The sequence below is a fragment of the Stegostoma tigrinum genome, chromosome 6, assembly GCF_030684315.1.
Source record: "Stegostoma tigrinum isolate sSteTig4 chromosome 6, sSteTig4.hap1, whole genome shotgun sequence".
Lineage (NCBI taxonomy): Eukaryota > Metazoa > Chordata > Chondrichthyes > Orectolobiformes > Stegostomatidae > Stegostoma > Stegostoma tigrinum.
Genome location: NC_081359.1, coordinates 59578595 through 59595730, shown reverse-complemented (window position 1 = coordinate 59595730; position 17136 = coordinate 59578595). Strand labels below are relative to the sequence as shown.

The 17136-nt window shown below is 40.6% G+C and overlaps 1 protein-coding gene across 2 annotated transcripts in view; it reads left to right on the top strand.

Moving 5' to 3' along the window:
- rev1 (REV1 DNA directed polymerase) overlaps positions 1–17136 on the top strand; it is a 115460-nt gene that overhangs the window by 46391 nt on the left and 51933 nt on the right. For both annotated transcript variants that reach the window (XM_048533281.2, XM_048533283.2), the window contains one exon: positions 9327–9481. In XM_048533281.2, the coding sequence (XP_048389238.1) occupies positions 9327–9481 (155 nt within the window). The remainder of the gene's footprint in view (positions 1–9326; positions 9482–17136) is intronic.

Sequence of the window (17136 nt, the reverse complement as noted above, 5' to 3'; positions counted from 1 at the left end):
CGGAGTACGTTTAATCAAAAGATGGTAATAGCAAAGTCTTTAAATATTTGTAAAGCAGAAGATTTGTAAGTAAAGGGGTGAGAGGGATTCGTTGAGGCAAGTTAAATCGCATCTTTTAAGAAAAAGAAATAAATATTGAAACAAATGATGCAAGTTTTGGAGAAAGAGGATGACAGTGAGACGTATTGAATTTGTCTCCTACAAAACTGACACATGTCCTCCTGCGTTGTAAAACCTATGGCTATTTGTGTTTTGGAATATTCTATAACCTTGCAAGAAATATTTGCTTAAAAACTGCTTTAAATTGAGGTGACGAAATCTGTATTTGCAGCCTAGAATGTGAGAATCTCTTTGAGGAGGCAGTGGCATTGAGGGTATTGTTTCTGGACCAGAATTAATGCAGCAGAGGCACCTGATAAACTTTGTTTGACTTTGTGAATGAATGCCCAGCAGTATGTTCAATTCATGTGTAGCTCATACATATGCAGGTGTGAGATTGACTAAGCCATGGTAACATACAGCAAAGCCTTCATCCCTTTGCCTGATGATTGCTGATAACTATGAGAAGCTATCTGAATTTGTGTCGATGTGAAACAGCAAGACCAGACAGATGCATTGTATGTCTTTAAGTTTTAACTGAGGCAGCAAAATACAAAAAGTCTAGCAGAGATGCTGTGAGCATCAAAGTGTGTACAAACTGACTAAGTGCTGAGTGATGTGAGCGAGAATCCTTAATCGGTTCCCTGGTCAAAACCCGTGAGAAAACTGCCTATATCTGTGCCTAAAATTTCCTGGCAGCAGCCTTGCAATGAAAGGTACCAATGTGCTCAAGCACAACATCTCAGTGTAAAGCTGCCATAAATTTATTAGATATACAATGATGCACTGATTGATACATGTCAGATACCAAGTCCATGGATGGGGATATGGTGGGTTCAGTTGCTCCCCATGCAGTGTATTGTGAAATATGGGGACTGGACCAAGATGGAGGTCTACAGGAGCAAGGGATGAGCTGGAATGGCCAGGTAACCACTGCCTCTTGTGTCGCCATCTAGTTTCTATCCAGTGCCTGCAAGAATGGGAAACTGCATATAAGTGAGGTGAAATTAACTAATAATAAAGTATTGATATCGGCAAATAGTCTGTTCGCTAGCAAGAATCTCACCTTGCCAGTCAACACATGGTTAGAAAATTAGTGTTTTTGATGGTTGTCTAGAATATCTTCACTTGGGATGTTTTGTCCAGTGTCTCATTGTAATTGGATCATAGAAACATTGGAGCAAGAGGAGGCCATTCAGGCCTTTGAGCCTGCTCCACTATTCATCACGATCATGGCTGATCATCCAACTCGGTAGACTAATCCTTCTTTCCCTCCATAACTTTTGATCCCATTCTCACCTGCTATATATAGCCGTCTCTTGAGTACATTCAATGTGTTGGCATCAACTACTTCCTGTTGTAATGAATTCCACAGGCTCCACCACTCTTTGGATGAAGAAATGCCTCCTCCTCTCCATCCTAAATGGTCTACCCTGAATCCTCAGACTATGACCCCCTAGTTCTGGATGCAGCCACCATCAGCAACATCCTCCCTGTATCCACCCTGTCTAGTCCTGTTAGAATTTTACAAGTCTCTATAATATTACCCCCCCCCCCCCCCCCCCCCCCCCCCCCCCATTTGTCTGAACTCCAGCAAAACAATCTTAACCTAATTGATCTCTCCTCGTACATCAGTCCTGGCATCACCAAAATCAGCATGGTAAACCTCCGTTGTAATCCTTCAAGCAAGAGCGTCCTTCCTCGGAAAAGGAGACCAAAACTGCACACAATATTCTATATGTGGCCTCGCCAAAGCCCTGTATAACTGCAACAACGCATCCCTGCTCCTGCAGTCAATCCCTACAATGAAGGCCATGATATCGTTTGCCTTGTTTACCACGTGTTGCACCTGCATGCTAACGTTCAGTGACTGGTGCGCAGAGACACCCAGTTCCCACTGCACTCTCCTTTCTCCCAATTTACATCCATTCAAGTAGTAATCTGCCTTGTTTTTGCTTCTGAAGTGAATAACCTCACATTTATCTAAATTATATGGCAGCTGATTTGCTGACTCACCCAGTCTGTCCAGATCACGAAGAATCTCTGCATCCACTGCATAGTTCACCCTCACAACCAACTTGGTATCCTCTGTAAACTTCGAGATGTTACATTTTGATCCCTTATCCAAATCAGTTATATATTGTGAATAGCTAGAGTCCTAGCACTGATTCCTGCGGCACCCCACTATTTACTGTCTGCTAACTTGAAAAGGACCCGTTAATTCCAACTCTTTGTTTCCTCTCTGCCAATCAGTTTTCTATCCATCTCAGTACACTTCTCCTAATCCCATGCACTTTAATCTTGTACAATAATCTCTTACGTGGGACTTTATCAAACGCTTTCTGAAGGTCCAAATATACCATATCGACTGGGTCCCCCTTGTCAATCCTACTGGTTACATCTTCATAGAAATCTAACAGATTTCTCAAGCATAATGTCTCCTTCATAAACCCATGCTGACTCTTTCTGATCCTGCCACTGCTTTCTAAATGCTCTGCTATAAAGTCCTTGATAATGGATTTGACAACTTGCCCCACTACAGATGTTAGACTCACCAGTCTGTAATTTTCTATTTTCTCTCTACCTCCCTTTTTGAATATTGGAGTGACATTAGACATCCTGCAATCTGCAGGGACTGTTCCAGAGTCTATAGAATCCTGGAAGATCTAGAGCCACTTCCTTAAGTATTCTGGGATGTAGATCATAAGGCCCTGGAGATTTATCCACCTTCAATCCCATCAATTTTCCCCGCACCATTTCTCTACTAATATTGATATCAGTCAGTTCTTTCCTCTCACTAAATCTTGCATTCTTCAAAATTTTTGGTACCTGATTTGTGTGCTCTTTTGTGAAGATAGAACCAAAGTATGTATCCAGTTGCTTAGCCGTTTCTTTGTCCCCTATTATGCACTCCCCCATTTCTGTCTGTAGGGGACCTACATTTATCTTCACCAAACTTTTTCTCTTCACGTACCTATAGAAACTCATGTTAGTCTTTACGTTCTGTGCAAGCATACTTTTGTACTGTATTTTCCCCTTCTTAATCAATCCCTTGGTCATCCTTTGAGTTCTAAACTGCTCCCAATCCTCAGACTAGTTACTTTTCGTGGTCAGCTGGAATGCTTCTTCCTTGGATCAGCTACTATTCCTAATTTCCTTTGTAAGGCAAGGATAGGCTCTCTTACCCATCTTGCTTTTGTTCCAGACAAGAATAAAAATTGTTGCAGTTCCCCCATATGTTCCTTGAATTTTTGCCATTGTCATCACTTTAAGTAACTGTCCTCAATTTATCAAGGCTAACTCATACCTCCTAACTTCATAGTTTCCTTTATTAAGATTTACCTCCCTAGTCTCTGAATGAACTACCACACTTACCATTTTGATTAAAAAAAAGTTCTATCGTGTCATGGTAATGAAATGTGAGGCTGGATGGACGCAGCAGGCCAGCAGCATCTCAGGAGCACAAAAGCTGACGTGTTTCGGGCCTAGACCCTTCATCAGAGAGGGGGATGGGGTGAGGGTTCTGGAATAAATAGGGAGAGAGGGGGAGGAGGACCGAAGATGGAGAGAAAAGAAGATAGGTGGAGAGGAGAATATAGGTGGGGAGGTAGGGAGGGGATAGGTCAGTCCAGGGAAGACAGACAGGTCAAGGAGGTGGGATGAGGTTAGTAGATAGGAGATGGAGGTGCGGCTTGGGGTGGGAGGAAGGGATGGGTGAGAGGAAGAACAGGTTAGGGAGGCAGAGACAGGTTGGACTGGTTTTGGGATGCAGTGGGTGGAGGGGAAGAGCTGGGCTGGTTGTGTGGTGCAGTGGGGGGAGGGGACGAACTGGGCTGGTTTTGGGATGTGGTGGGGAAAGGGGAGATTTTTAAGCTGGTGAAGTCCACATTGATAGCATTGGGCTGCAGGGTTCCCAAGCGGAATATGAGTTGCTGTTCCTGCAACCTTCGGGTGGCGTCATTGTGGCACTGATACAATTCTATCGTGTCATGATCGCTCATCCCCAAGGAGTCTCGTACAGATAAGATTGGCAGTGATTCCCTTCGCATTACACAGCACCCAGTTGAAGATGGCCTACTCTATTGTTGGTTCCTCCACACATTGGCCAAGAAAACAATCCCGTATACACTCCAGGAATTCCTCTTGTAGGGCATTATGGCTAATTTGATTTGTCCAATCTATGTGCAGGGTAAAATCACCCACGATCACCAATATTCCCTTAGCACATGTATTTCTAATTTCCTGTTTATTGCCATTCCCAACATCACCACTGCAGTTTGGTGTTCTATATATGAAATCCATTAACGCTTTTTGCACCTTGGTATTTCTCAACTCTACCTGTACAGACTCCACATTGTCAGAGCTAATATCCTTTCTCATTATTGTGTTAACATCTTTAACCAGCAATGCTACTCCACCACCTTTTTCTTTTTTGCCTGTCCTTTCTAAATACTGAAAACCCTGGGACAGTCAGTTCCCATTCCTGGTCATCCTGCAGCCATGTCTGCGTATTCCCAATTATATCATACTTGTTTACATCGATCTGCATGATTAGTTCATCTTCTTTATTGCAAATACTGTCTGCATTAAGGCACAAAGCCTTGAAGCTTGTCTTTTTAACATTGTTTGTCTCACTCTTATTTTTCTCAGTGGGCCTGTTTGAATGTTGTCCTTGGTTTCTCTGCCTGTCATTTTTCTTAATCACTTTTGTACCGGTTGTTCTTGCCCTTGCTTCCTCCTCCTCTGACTCCTTACAAAAGTCCCAGTCCTGCCCAGGTGTAACCCATCCAATTTGCACAGGTCCCAACTTCCCCAGAACTGGTCCCAATGCCCCAGGAATCTGAAACCCTCTCCCAACACCGTCTTTTCAGCCACATGTTCATCCAATTTATCCTGTCATTTCTATGCTGACTAGCATGTGGTAGTAATCCTGAGATCATTATCTTTGAGATCTGATTTCTTAACTTTCTTCCTAGTTCCCTGTAGTCTGCTTTTCGGACCTCATCCCCTTTTCTTTACCTGTGTCATTTGTACTGATGTGTACCACGATGACTGGCTGTTCACTCTCCCCCTCCAGAATATCCTGTACCCGCTCCAAGACATTCTTGACCCTAGTATCAGGGAAGCAACGTATCATTTTGGTGTCTTGTTTGCACCCACAGAAACACCTGTTTATTCCCCTTAAAATTGAGTCCCCTATAACTATTGCCCAGACACACTTTACCCCTCCCCTCTGCAGCAGAACCAATGATGGTGCAAAGGGTTCTGCTATTTTCCCCCACTGCATCCAAAACGGTATATCTTTTGCAGGGGCATGGCCACAAGAGATTCCTGCATTACCTTCGTTCCTCCCTTGCTCAGTCTGGTGGTCATCCATTACATTCCTGCTTGCAAAGTCTGAGGCTGCCATGCAACCACCTCTCCATTTGTGCTATCTGCTAAACTCTGCCTCGCGGATTCTCCACAGTGGCCCCAGCCACCACTCCAGCTCTGAAACTCGAACTTCTGGGAGCTGAAACTAGAGACACTTCCTGCACGCATACTGACCCGAGGGACTGGAACTGTCCCTGACCTGCCACATGAAGCAAGAAGAGCAAACCCAGACTTTGGGCTCTCTTATCATGGTTTAGCTCTTTAAATTAAGCCTTGGAGAGTACTTTATATTAGATTAAATCAAATCCAGTTATCTGTAGCCCTTGTTTCCTGGTCCATGTACTACCATCCCAGATTAGAAACCAAAACAAGTACTATAAGTGATAGAAGTTGTAAGGACTTGGCTGCCTTACCTGCCACTCAGCAATCAGTTCTCTCCTTTGTAGGCACCTTCAGCAGGGCTTTCACTTGCTTGTGGTCCATCACACCAACTTATCTCTTTGTGTTGTTAGCTTGTTTATCTTATGAATACTTCTTGCCTTAACATAAACAATCTCTAATTTTTTTTATTGCAGTTCTTTCCAGGGCCACCTTTGCTGATATACTATAATGTTTAATCTTTTCTGTTGAATCCTGTTTCAGTGCTTGTCACTACCCAAATAGCAAAACTGCATTATTGACTTGTTTTTTCTCTTCAGATTGCTCAATTTTTCTTCATGTGGCCCTTGTCGTCCTCTCCCAGTGGTTAAGCCTAACCCAGTGTCCTAGTTACACAATTCGACAAGATGCTGTTTTGGCGCAATTTAAGTGGAGCCCAATATAATGAGACAACTGTCTTCCTTTAGTACTGTTGCTAGCATCCCATGAATAGGAATCCCCTCTTAGCAACATAGGAACATAACCTTCTTTCCAAATCACTTTTCAAGCCATACTCATTTATTCTCAAATCAATATCATCTGATGCCAGTTAGTACTTGGCTCAACTTATGTATCTTGATTGTGAACTTTCCAGTGACTTTAAAACGGTAACAATCCATTTTGAGGAATTATGATCCTTCTCTGTAATTTTATACAATAATGAATATTAATATTTTTATTAGACACCTCAACTTATGTTGAGTTCTCCATAGGTTTAGAGACATACGTCTCTTTGTGGGGTACATTTTCTGCGATGAAAACTGAGCTAATACCTTGGGTCATTTTTCCACAGCAAGCTCAAATGTTCAAGTCATGGATTACCAGCAATGCTTTGCAGCTTGTCTTGTCAATTGAATGCCATGGAACAGTGAAAAGTATAACTTAATTTGATTCTTGAATCTTTTCCACAAGATTAGGATGTTTTTAGGTTTCTGTAATGTCCTATTTGCTAGGCTGTGTTCAATATGAGTGGAATAAGACATAACACAATTTCAGTTCAGTAAGGGCAGGACGTTGCGCAGTAATTAAAACAAAAATCATGAGTGAAAACAATTAATTGTATAATTAATTTGTGTACAACTAAAAATACTAGTGTTTTGAAAATGTTGTGGAATTGTTATCACATGAGAGGGAGCCAGAAACAAGGACTGAGCAACTAGTTCAGAATAATGTATACCAGACTAAGGAAAGGAAAATCTTCGAGAATCTAGCTTGTATAAATTAAATCTTCCAGACAGTTGATCACTCATTAAAATTTGGAAGTTATTAGCTTTTGGATGAATAGTTTTTCAAACATTGTTGCTTATAAAGTGGAAAATTTGACAGATTTATAAATTATAATTTTAATTCTATTTAAAGTTTGAAAATGGATGAACTTCAATCCTAACAAAAGTAGCATGGGACAGTTTTTCTATGTAACTCTTCGGCTTGCATAATTTCCAAATTTTAATCATGGCCTCGATTCTTCCTTATTCACTGTTGTTTTCCTCCCTATTCTTAGTAAACCATTTGAAACTATTTCACTGCCTTTTCAGACCACCCACCTCTGTTTGTTTACATGTCCTCTAAAACCATTCAAATTTGTTTAAGTGCATTACTCTAATGTATTTGTTTTAAGTTTCCAGTTACTTCTGTCCCTTGGCCTAAGTTAGGACCATGAGTCGACTTATGGCTTTGAAGTTCCAATCTGACACTGCACTCTGTACAGATGATCACAGCAGAAGTGGATGTTATTTATTTCTTATTTTATGGAGGATTTAATTAAAAAATTGAGTTTCAAAACTTGGAAAAAAATTAATGGATTAAAAAAGGCCTGAAAGCAATAAATTAGAAAATGTGCAGCAAAAAAAGAGTCAGGATTTGGCATCTTGGTGCATGCTAATAATTTAATTTCTGTCCTGACTGTCTTCTGAGCGATAGATTTTTTTCTAGGCTAAACTATTTTTTGGATACAGACCTTTTGAACTGAATTTGCTTTGAAATTCTAATTGAATTTCAAATGTGGATGGAATACTTACAAGGTTGTGCATGATCAGTAGAGTAACATTTGGATACAGTTTCTTTCTCAATGGAAAGAATTGATTAGTGTAGTCTGGAGGTGTAGAATTGAAGTCTAAAAATCTTTGAACTTTGGTTAGGTGTCACTTGAATTACAGTGTTGTTGCCTTCTTGTAATAATGACAACGAGTCATAGCTGTAGGTACTGGAAAGTGTGCAAAGAAAACTCACGAAAATAGTAAACCCAAGGCCATATCTATCAGCAAAGTTAAGCGGACTGGTTCTTTTTCTCTCTTGAAAGCTGAAACATGGAAAATTTAGATATCTCTAAAATGTTGATGCCATAGACAAAGCTATTAAATCCACTTAGCGAAATAAAATGGGATATTTAAAAGAAACTGATTTCAACATAGACTGGTTGAAATGTGGAGTTTGCTACCGCAGGAAGTAGATGAAAGGAATAATATAGAAAAATTTGAGGGCAGTCTAGATGGCTGTATGAGTGAGAAGGGAGTAGAGATTTATGTTCATTAGAATTTGTCGAGAATGGAAGAGAGGAAGCATGAGTAGAGTATGGAACTCTAGCGTGAACTGGTTGAGTTTGTACAGAGACGCATGATCTGCAGATGTACAACCTGTTCCTCTGCAATTCTAGGAGGTATTGGCACAGTACAGATATTTTTCTAAAAAGGTTATACAGTATTAATACTTCCAATGAAATGTGGTTTTTAAAATCCAAATTCATTCAAAAATTTGGTATTGAAGTAAGTATAATCAATGTACTACATTTATTCACTGAGTATAGGCTAAAAAGTCACTTGTGTTTTACCTAATGATTGTGTTCTGCATGGTTGTCTGTGTTATGACCATTTGGTGATGAGATATAGTTAGGTGAGGTAGATGTAGGGGCAAAAGGAGTTGAACAACATTTTGAACGGAGCCTTTGTGGTAAAGTCAATCATTTTACTGGTTCTAGTCTTGTGTTCATATATTGACTATGTTGTGAGCAATCAGTGTTGGGGAATTAATCATGTACTTGCTTTTAATTGCCAGCTGTTATGATCAAAAACAGAGCAGTTGGATCCCAATGTTAGTGCAGATTTAAACTTTGCTTTGACAATGTTTTAGAACAAAATGCAACTTGTTCGCGCACTATGATCTTTAGAAGCAAAGAATGCCTGTCCAGTGTGAAAGTATGGCAGTTTTGCACTGTGGAACATTGATCATTAACTACTGAGTAAAGACTACTTAAATTAGTTTCATTTAAAATAAACTTACATCCTAGCTGCCTCATCTGGATTGTAACCTGGATTCAAGCATCAAACAAAGCAATCTGCTACACATTCTCTAATCTTTTTCCCACAGTTCAAAAGCTAACAGTTACATCATGTTTAAGGCAGTATGCAATAACTCATTTCCTTTGTCTCCTCTGCATTTAGTTATACTTGTGATATTGAAGCTGTCAGCTGTGATGAAGCTCTTGTAGATGTAACTGCCATTTGTGCTGAAACTGGATTGACACCTGATGAGATAGCAACTGTGATTCGCTCTGAGATCAAAGAGAAAACAAAATGCACTGCATCAGTTGGAATGGGTATGTGTCTAAGCAATAAGAATTGCATCTTTACATTGCATGTAGTGTTGAAAATGTTCAGAACGTTTCACTTTCAGAATTGCAGAATCTTAAGACAAATTATACATGTCTAAGAGGAAATCTAAAGGTTCTATCGGTAAGAGGTGCTCAGTAAGATGAAATCAAGCAGAATGGCCTCTTGATATTTGGAGAATAAGACATTATCTGATTTGCATTGTATGACATTTTTAAAGAGCAGTAAATGCTATGACTTTTCCTCTCCTGCTGAAGGACTCTCCAAATAGAGGTATGGTTTCAGGATAAATGGCTGGATATTTACAACTGAGATGAGAAATTTTGTCGCTCAGCCAGGTATGAATCTAGGACTTCCCTATTTCAGAGAGCTGGGACTGCTAGATTTTTGGGCACTAAGATGAGAACATATGCCAAGAAAGAAAGGTTGAACTTCTTTTGTTCATGGGATGTGGGTATCAGTGACAAGGTTGGCATTTCTTGGCCATTCCTGTATTGTCCTTGAGAAGGTGGAGATAAGCCGCCATCTTGAACGGCTGTATTGGTATGGTGTGTTGGTATGGAACAGTGATTTCCAATACTGACATTTCTGTGACTTCGAGTTTTTTTTTCTGTACCAACCGCTCTTGTTCTTAAATGACAAGTTCAGATGGTTGGATGGTTTGTTGAGAGCGCCTTGACAGGTTGCAGCAGTGTATCTTAAGAACGGTACCTACTGCAGCTAAGCCATATCAATGATTGAAGAAGTGAATGTTTCGGGTGATAAAAGGACTGTCATTCAAGCAGGCTGCTTTATCCTGAATAACGTGGAGCTTCTTTAACATTGGTGGAGGTATCTAGCCATGTGGAGAGTATTTCACCACACTCCTGATTGTACCTTGCCGATGATGAAAGCCTTTGGGGAACTTCTGAGCTGCTCTTGTAGTGACAGTGTTTATGTTGCTAGTCTATTTAAATATCTGATTAATGGCAGCCCCTCAAAAGTTGATGGTGTGGGACTGATTGATTTGGAAGTGAATTAGGGAGGTACGGTTAGTAAGTTTACAGATGACACCAAAATTGGTGTTGTAGTGGACAGCCAGGAAGGTTACCTTGGAGTACAACAGGGCCTTGGTCAGATTGGCCTATGGGTGAAGGAGTGGCAGATTGAGTTTATTTTAGATAAATGTAAGGTGCTGCATTTTGACAGGGCACATCAGGGCAGGACCTAATGGTAAGTTCCTGAGGAGTGTTGCTGAACAAAGAGACCTTGGAATACTGATTCATAGTTCCTTGAAAGTGGAGTCACAGGTAGAGAGGATAGTGAAGAAGGCATTTGGTATGCCTGCCTGTGTTGGTCAGTGCGCTGAGAATAGGAGTAGGGAAGTCATTTTGTGACTATACAGGGAATTGGTTAGATTACTTTTAGAACACTGCTTCTAATTCTGGTTTCCCTGATGTAGGAAAGATGGTGTGAAATTGAAAGGATTCAGAAAATATTTACAGGGATGTTGCCAGCATTGGAGCTATTGGGAGTTGCCAAATAGGCTGTTTTCCCTGAAGTGTCAGAAGCTAAGGGGTGATCTTGTAGAAGTTTATTCCTGAGGGGCATGGATAGAGTGAATCTTCAAGGCATTTTCCTTAGGGTAGGGGAGTCCAAAGATAGAAGGTATAGTTTAAAGTGAGGGGAAAGATTTAAAAGGGATCTGAGGGGTAATTTTTTCATGCAGAAGGTGGTGTGTGTGTGGAATGTGCTGCTAAAGGAAGTGATGGATGCTGGTACAGTCACAACATTTAAAAAGCATCTGGACGGGTATATGGATAGGAAGGATTTAGAGGGATGTAGGCCAGATGCTGGCAAATGGGACTACATTAATTTAGGATTTCTGGTCACTATGGACAAAATGGACCAGAAGGTTTGTTTCCATGCTGTACATTTCTGAGAGTCTGTGGTAACACCATTGAATGTCAACAGAAAATGGTTAGACACTTTCATGTTGGAGATAGTCATTAGATTGAGCCTGAATGTTATCTGGGTCGTGTTGTATGTGGAAATGGAGTGCTTCATTATCTGAGGAATTGGAAACCAAGATGAAAACTGAGTAATCGATAGTGAGTTTTCCCACTTCTCCAATGAAGGAGGAAAGATTATTGATGAAATAGCGCAAGATAATTACCAAGGGCACATTACTGAAGGGTTTTAGTCAACATGGCATTGTTAGGAGGAGATCATGTCTTAATGAATTTTTCAAGGAAATGTCTGGGTGTCTAGCTGAGTGTAGTATAGCTGATGTAGTCAACATGGACTTCAGTAAGGCTTTTGACAAGAACTGACATGAGAGACTGGTTAAGAAGCTAAGAACTCATTGATCCAGGACAGTTTGGATCTAAAATTGGCTTAGTTGCAAGCAGAGGAGTGGTGGTCAGTGTTATTGTGACTGGAAAATTGTGTTCACTGACATATCTCAGGATTTGGTTATGAATATTTTGCTATTTGTTGTGTACTTGAATGAACTAGAGGTGAATGTAGGATGTTTGATCAGTAGGTGTGCCAATGACATGAAAATTTGTGGTTTGGTAAATGGTGAGGAGAGGCCTTAAGCTGAAGGGTGATATAAACAAGCTCGTCAGTTGTGCTGAACAGTGGCAAATGGAATTTAACCCAGAAGACTGAGAGATGCATTCTGGGTGGATTAACAAAGCAAGGACTTACAGGTAGGAAATACAGAGGACCAGGGAACTTTGATGTGCTTGTCCATAGGTCTTTGAAGGCAACAAGATAGGTAGGTAAACTGTTTAAGAATGTATAATGGATTCTCACCATTGTGTCATGCATTGAGTAGAAAAGCAAGGAGGATATAATGGAGCTGTATGCAGTGTTAGACTACAGCTGGAGTTCTGTGTATAGTTCTGGTCATCACACTGTGGGAGTGATGAGATTCCACTGGAGTGGGCGGAAAGTAGGTTCATCAGACTTTTTCCCCTTAAAAGTTGATAAATGTTCTAAGATAAGGAGTACAAGGTTTCGAGGGACATTGAAGAAATGTTTTTTACCCGAAGCACTGTCGGCAAAAGGAACCCAATGTCAAAGCGTGGTATTTAGATGAGCATTTAAAACATGAAGCGTACAAGGCCTACAGGCAAACTGCTGGAAAATAGACTTGGAATACATAGATGCTTGATGAAACATGCACAGACATGGCCTAAAGGTCTTTTGGCATGCTGCAAAATCTCTTTGATTCTGTGATTGCCGCAACAGTGTTCTGAGATCAAGCTTGTTGGTTTCCATCAGCAACAATCAGCTTCCTTTTTGCTAGATATGACTCAAGCCAATGAAGAATTTTCATTATGATTCCCAGTGATTTCACTTTTACTAGAGTTCTTTAATGCCACACTCAATCAGATGCTCCCTTGATATCAAGGGCAGTCAATCTCACCTCACCGCTGGAATTCAACTCCTTTGTCCATGTTGAACCCAAGGCTTCAAGGTCTAGAGCTGAGGGTCCTTCAGACCATTATCTCAGCCTCAATGATCAGGTTGTTGATGAGTAAGTTGCCCTTGATAGCATTGTTCACAACATTTTCCATCAGTTGCTGCTGATGAGTGTGGACTGCTGGGGCACTGATCAGATGGATTAAATTTGCACAGTGGTTTGTATACGATACATCTGTGCACTTGTCTGACTAAATGCCAGTGTTTTAGCTGCACTGAAACAGCTTGACTACAGACATTGTACATTCTGGAATGTTTCTTCACCACAGCCAGGATCTCATGTGCACACCCATCTCTTGATATAATTTGATACAATTCCAATTGGGAGTAAATTGATAATCTCTGGAGGAAATGAAGATGGGTCATTCACTTGGTAGTTCCAGCTGAAATAGTAGCAGATGCTTCATTCTTGACTCTTTCACTGACATGTTGGTCTCCACTGTTTATTGAGGATGCAGATGTTTATGGAAGTGTCTCCTCCCATTAGTCATTTGTTTGATCACTACCATTCACCACTGAATTTGACAAGACTTTTCAGCTTTATTATCTTTTGGTTTTGTTTGTATATTGACTCTGCTGTTCAAACATTTATAATCTTTGTTCTTCCCAAGCTTTTTTGGTATGTCTGGCACTGCACCAGGCAAGCTTTTCCACTCTCCCCATTGAATCCTTTTCTTGATGCTATCAATAAAATTGGAAAATGCTAAACCAATGGATTACAGATCGTGGTGGAAATGATTCTGATGCTAATGATCGGTGCCTGATGTGTTCCCAATTTTGAATTGCCAGATGTGTTCTGAATCTGTTACATTTAGAATAATTATAATGCCACACAACACAATACATTGCCATTCATGTGGAGATAAAACTTGGTCTTTACTGCTAGCTTATACTGGCATGAATATGTATCTATGGGAGTTATATTCGTGAAGATGAAGTAAACTAGCTTCTTCTTATGGTTCTCTCTTCCTATTTTAGGCCAAGTATGGCTGTCATGATGTTCCGGACATAGCCAGCTGGTCAACAGTGGTGCTGCTAGCTCCCCCTGATGGTTGACATTGAAGTCCCTCACTATAGTATACTGTGTACTCTTGATATCCTCAGTGCAGCTTTCAAGTGGTAATAACCAGCAGAACAGATGAATTTGGAGTAGGTTTAACATACTTGGCCTTTTGAACCTGTTCTGCCATTCAGTAAGGACATGATTGATCTGATTACTTCACATTTCTAGGTACCACCAGCAATCATTTGCCCCCTTGCTAATCAAGATTCCATATTCCTCTGCCTTTAAAATAGTCAAAGACTGTTTCTACCACCTTTCTAGGAAGATAGTTCCAAAGACCTAGTGTTTTGTGACGGGGGGAAAAAACTTCTCCCCATTTGTCTTAAATGTTTGATCCTTCATTTTTGAACAATTTTCCAATTCCACCCTCTTCCACAAGAGGAAGCATCATTTTCACATCCATCCTGTAAATGTACCATAGATTCTTGTATGTTTCATTTAAGTCCCTCCTTTCTCGTCACCTCTAGTTGCAGCAAGTCTAGTCTGTCAAACCATTTCTCACAAGACAACCTACACATTCTAGGTATCGTTCTGGTAAACCTTTTCTGAACTGCATCCAATCCATTTATATTCATTCATAAATCAGGAGACCCGTACTCCATACAGTACTCCAGATATGGTCTTATCAATGCCCTGTATTACTGAGGCATAACCTCTTTATTTTATATTCAAATTCCCTTGTAACAAATAACAACACTTCTTTACAGTGAAGACCTGTCAGCAACCTATTCATTTCATCAGCCATCTCCTTACTTTCCATTATTTCCCACAATCGCTTTCCAATGGACAGCTGCTTACTTTGTTAGCTCTTCTTCTTTTTAAATCTATAGAAACTCTTACTATCTTGTTATATTTTTAACCTGGCTTTCTCTTATATTCTTAATTTTTTCCTTCCTGTTAATCTAGTGTTTATTTCTTGCTGTTTTTGTTTTTATTGTGTCCAGTTTGCTGACCTTCTACCCACCTTTGCACAATTATATACTTTTAGTTTGATACGATCTTTGACCTTTTTAGACAACCACGTAGATGGATGATCTACTTGAAATTTTTCTTTCTTGTTGGAATATCTTTAATATATGCAATCTCAAACATCGCCTTAAATGCCTGCCACTCATCTGTTTGACCAAAAACAGAAGAATGCGAATCATACTGAACTCTGTTTCTCTGTCCACAAGTTGTACTGGGCAACATTCCCTGTAATTGTGTTTATTGCTGCACCAACCTCTGAAGTCAATGCATAGCAGCAGCTCCTGGAAGTGGAAGCCATTCAGTGCGATGCTGATTGGCATCCATGAAGCTACCCACTTATTATTGATGCCCTGTTAATCCAGAAACTCAGCTAATGTTCTGGGGACCCGGGTTGGCAACCTGAGTTTGAAACCTGTCACCGCAGTTGAATTCAAAGAAAAAATCTAGAATTTGGGATCTACTCATGACCATGAAACCATTGTTGTTTTTGAAAAAAACCCATCTGGTTAATTTAATGTCCTCGAGGGAAGGAAATCTGCCACCCACACCTGGCCTACATGTGACTTGAGACCTACGGTGTGCCTTCTGAAATGACCTAGCAAGCTAGTCAGTTGTACCAATCTTTACAAAGTCTCTTCAAGGGTATGTAGGAATGGGCAATAAATGCTGGCCAGCCAGCAATGACCACATTCCACAAGTGAATAAAATAAAATTTCCGGACAAATTCTAATTTCCTTCAGTTCTTTGCTCTCCTTGCAGTCAGTGCTTCCCAACATTTTTGGGTTGTTATTTGTGCCCTCTTTTGTGAAGACAAAACCCAAACTATGTATTTAATTCATCTTGCATTGTTTTGTTCCCCATTATAACTTTCTTATGTCTAGCTGTAAGGGATCTATATTTGACCTCATAATCCTTTCTCTTTACATACAAATGGATTGCGAAAGCTTCTATAAGTTCCCTGCAGTCTTATTTTTGCCTTTTCTTAATCAAGTCCTTTTTTGTTGAACTCCCAACTCGTCCCAATTCTCAGGTCTGCTGAACTTTTATTAGGGTCAATTTGTATGCCCCATCCAGAATTGAATCTCATTTTTTCTGTTATTTGACCTTTGTGTTGTGCAAATTATTTCAAAGTGAACAACATAATTGCTGCAAAAAATCTGTCTTCCACCTAGTTGCAGTTTGAAGATACACCCTGCTTGTTGTTACCAGTGGACATATGGCTAGGTCTGTTTTGTCAGTCATTTTGTGAATCATTGAGATAGCTAGAACTGCACATGCTGGACTCAGAGATTACACAGTGTGGAGCTGGAGTAACAACAGGCCAGGCAGCCTCAGAGGGAGAGGAAAGTTGACATTTCAGAAAATCTGTTTCTCTGCCTTGACTGTTGTGTTCCTGCAGCTCCACACTTTATATCTCTTATGTGATTCAGTGTCATTTTAGCAATTTAAAGGCATTAAGTGGGTGACTTACTTTCTATAATTGCTGCTCTCAAACTAATATCGCCTTAGTCACCACTTCCTCTTTGTGCCTTCATGATCAAAAAGTTGGAAGATAAGAACAAGGAGGAGGCAATTCAGTCCCTTGAGCCTGCTCTTCCATTTAATACAGTCATGGTTGATCTCTGCGCAGCCTCAACTCCGCTTTCCTGGTCCCTCCCTATAACCCTTCAACTAATTAAAAAACTGTCTATAGGGCAGCACCTTGGCTCAGTACCCCAAAGCCCGGGGATGTGAGTTTGATTCCAGCCTTGGTGATTGTTTGTGTAGAGTTTGCATGTTTTCCCAACCTGTGTGGATTTTTGTCACATGCTGTGGTTTCTTCCCGCAGACCAAAAATGTGCAGGTCAGATTGATTGACTGTGCTAAATTGTGTAGAGGAATGGTATAGGATGGAATGGATGTGCAGGTTCGATGGATTAGTCATGTTAAATAGGCATAGGGTAGGAGACTGCATCCAGAACAGTCCATAAACGTGGAGCTGAAAAAGCAGAACAGACAACATCCAAGGAGCAGGGAAGTTGAAGTTTCGGGCTGAAACCCTTCATCAGGACCAAGGTGGGGGAGAGGGGAGCCCAGGTAAAGCTAGGGGGATAGTAGATAGCACGGAGATAGGTGGACGCAGATAGGGGGATGTTGTGG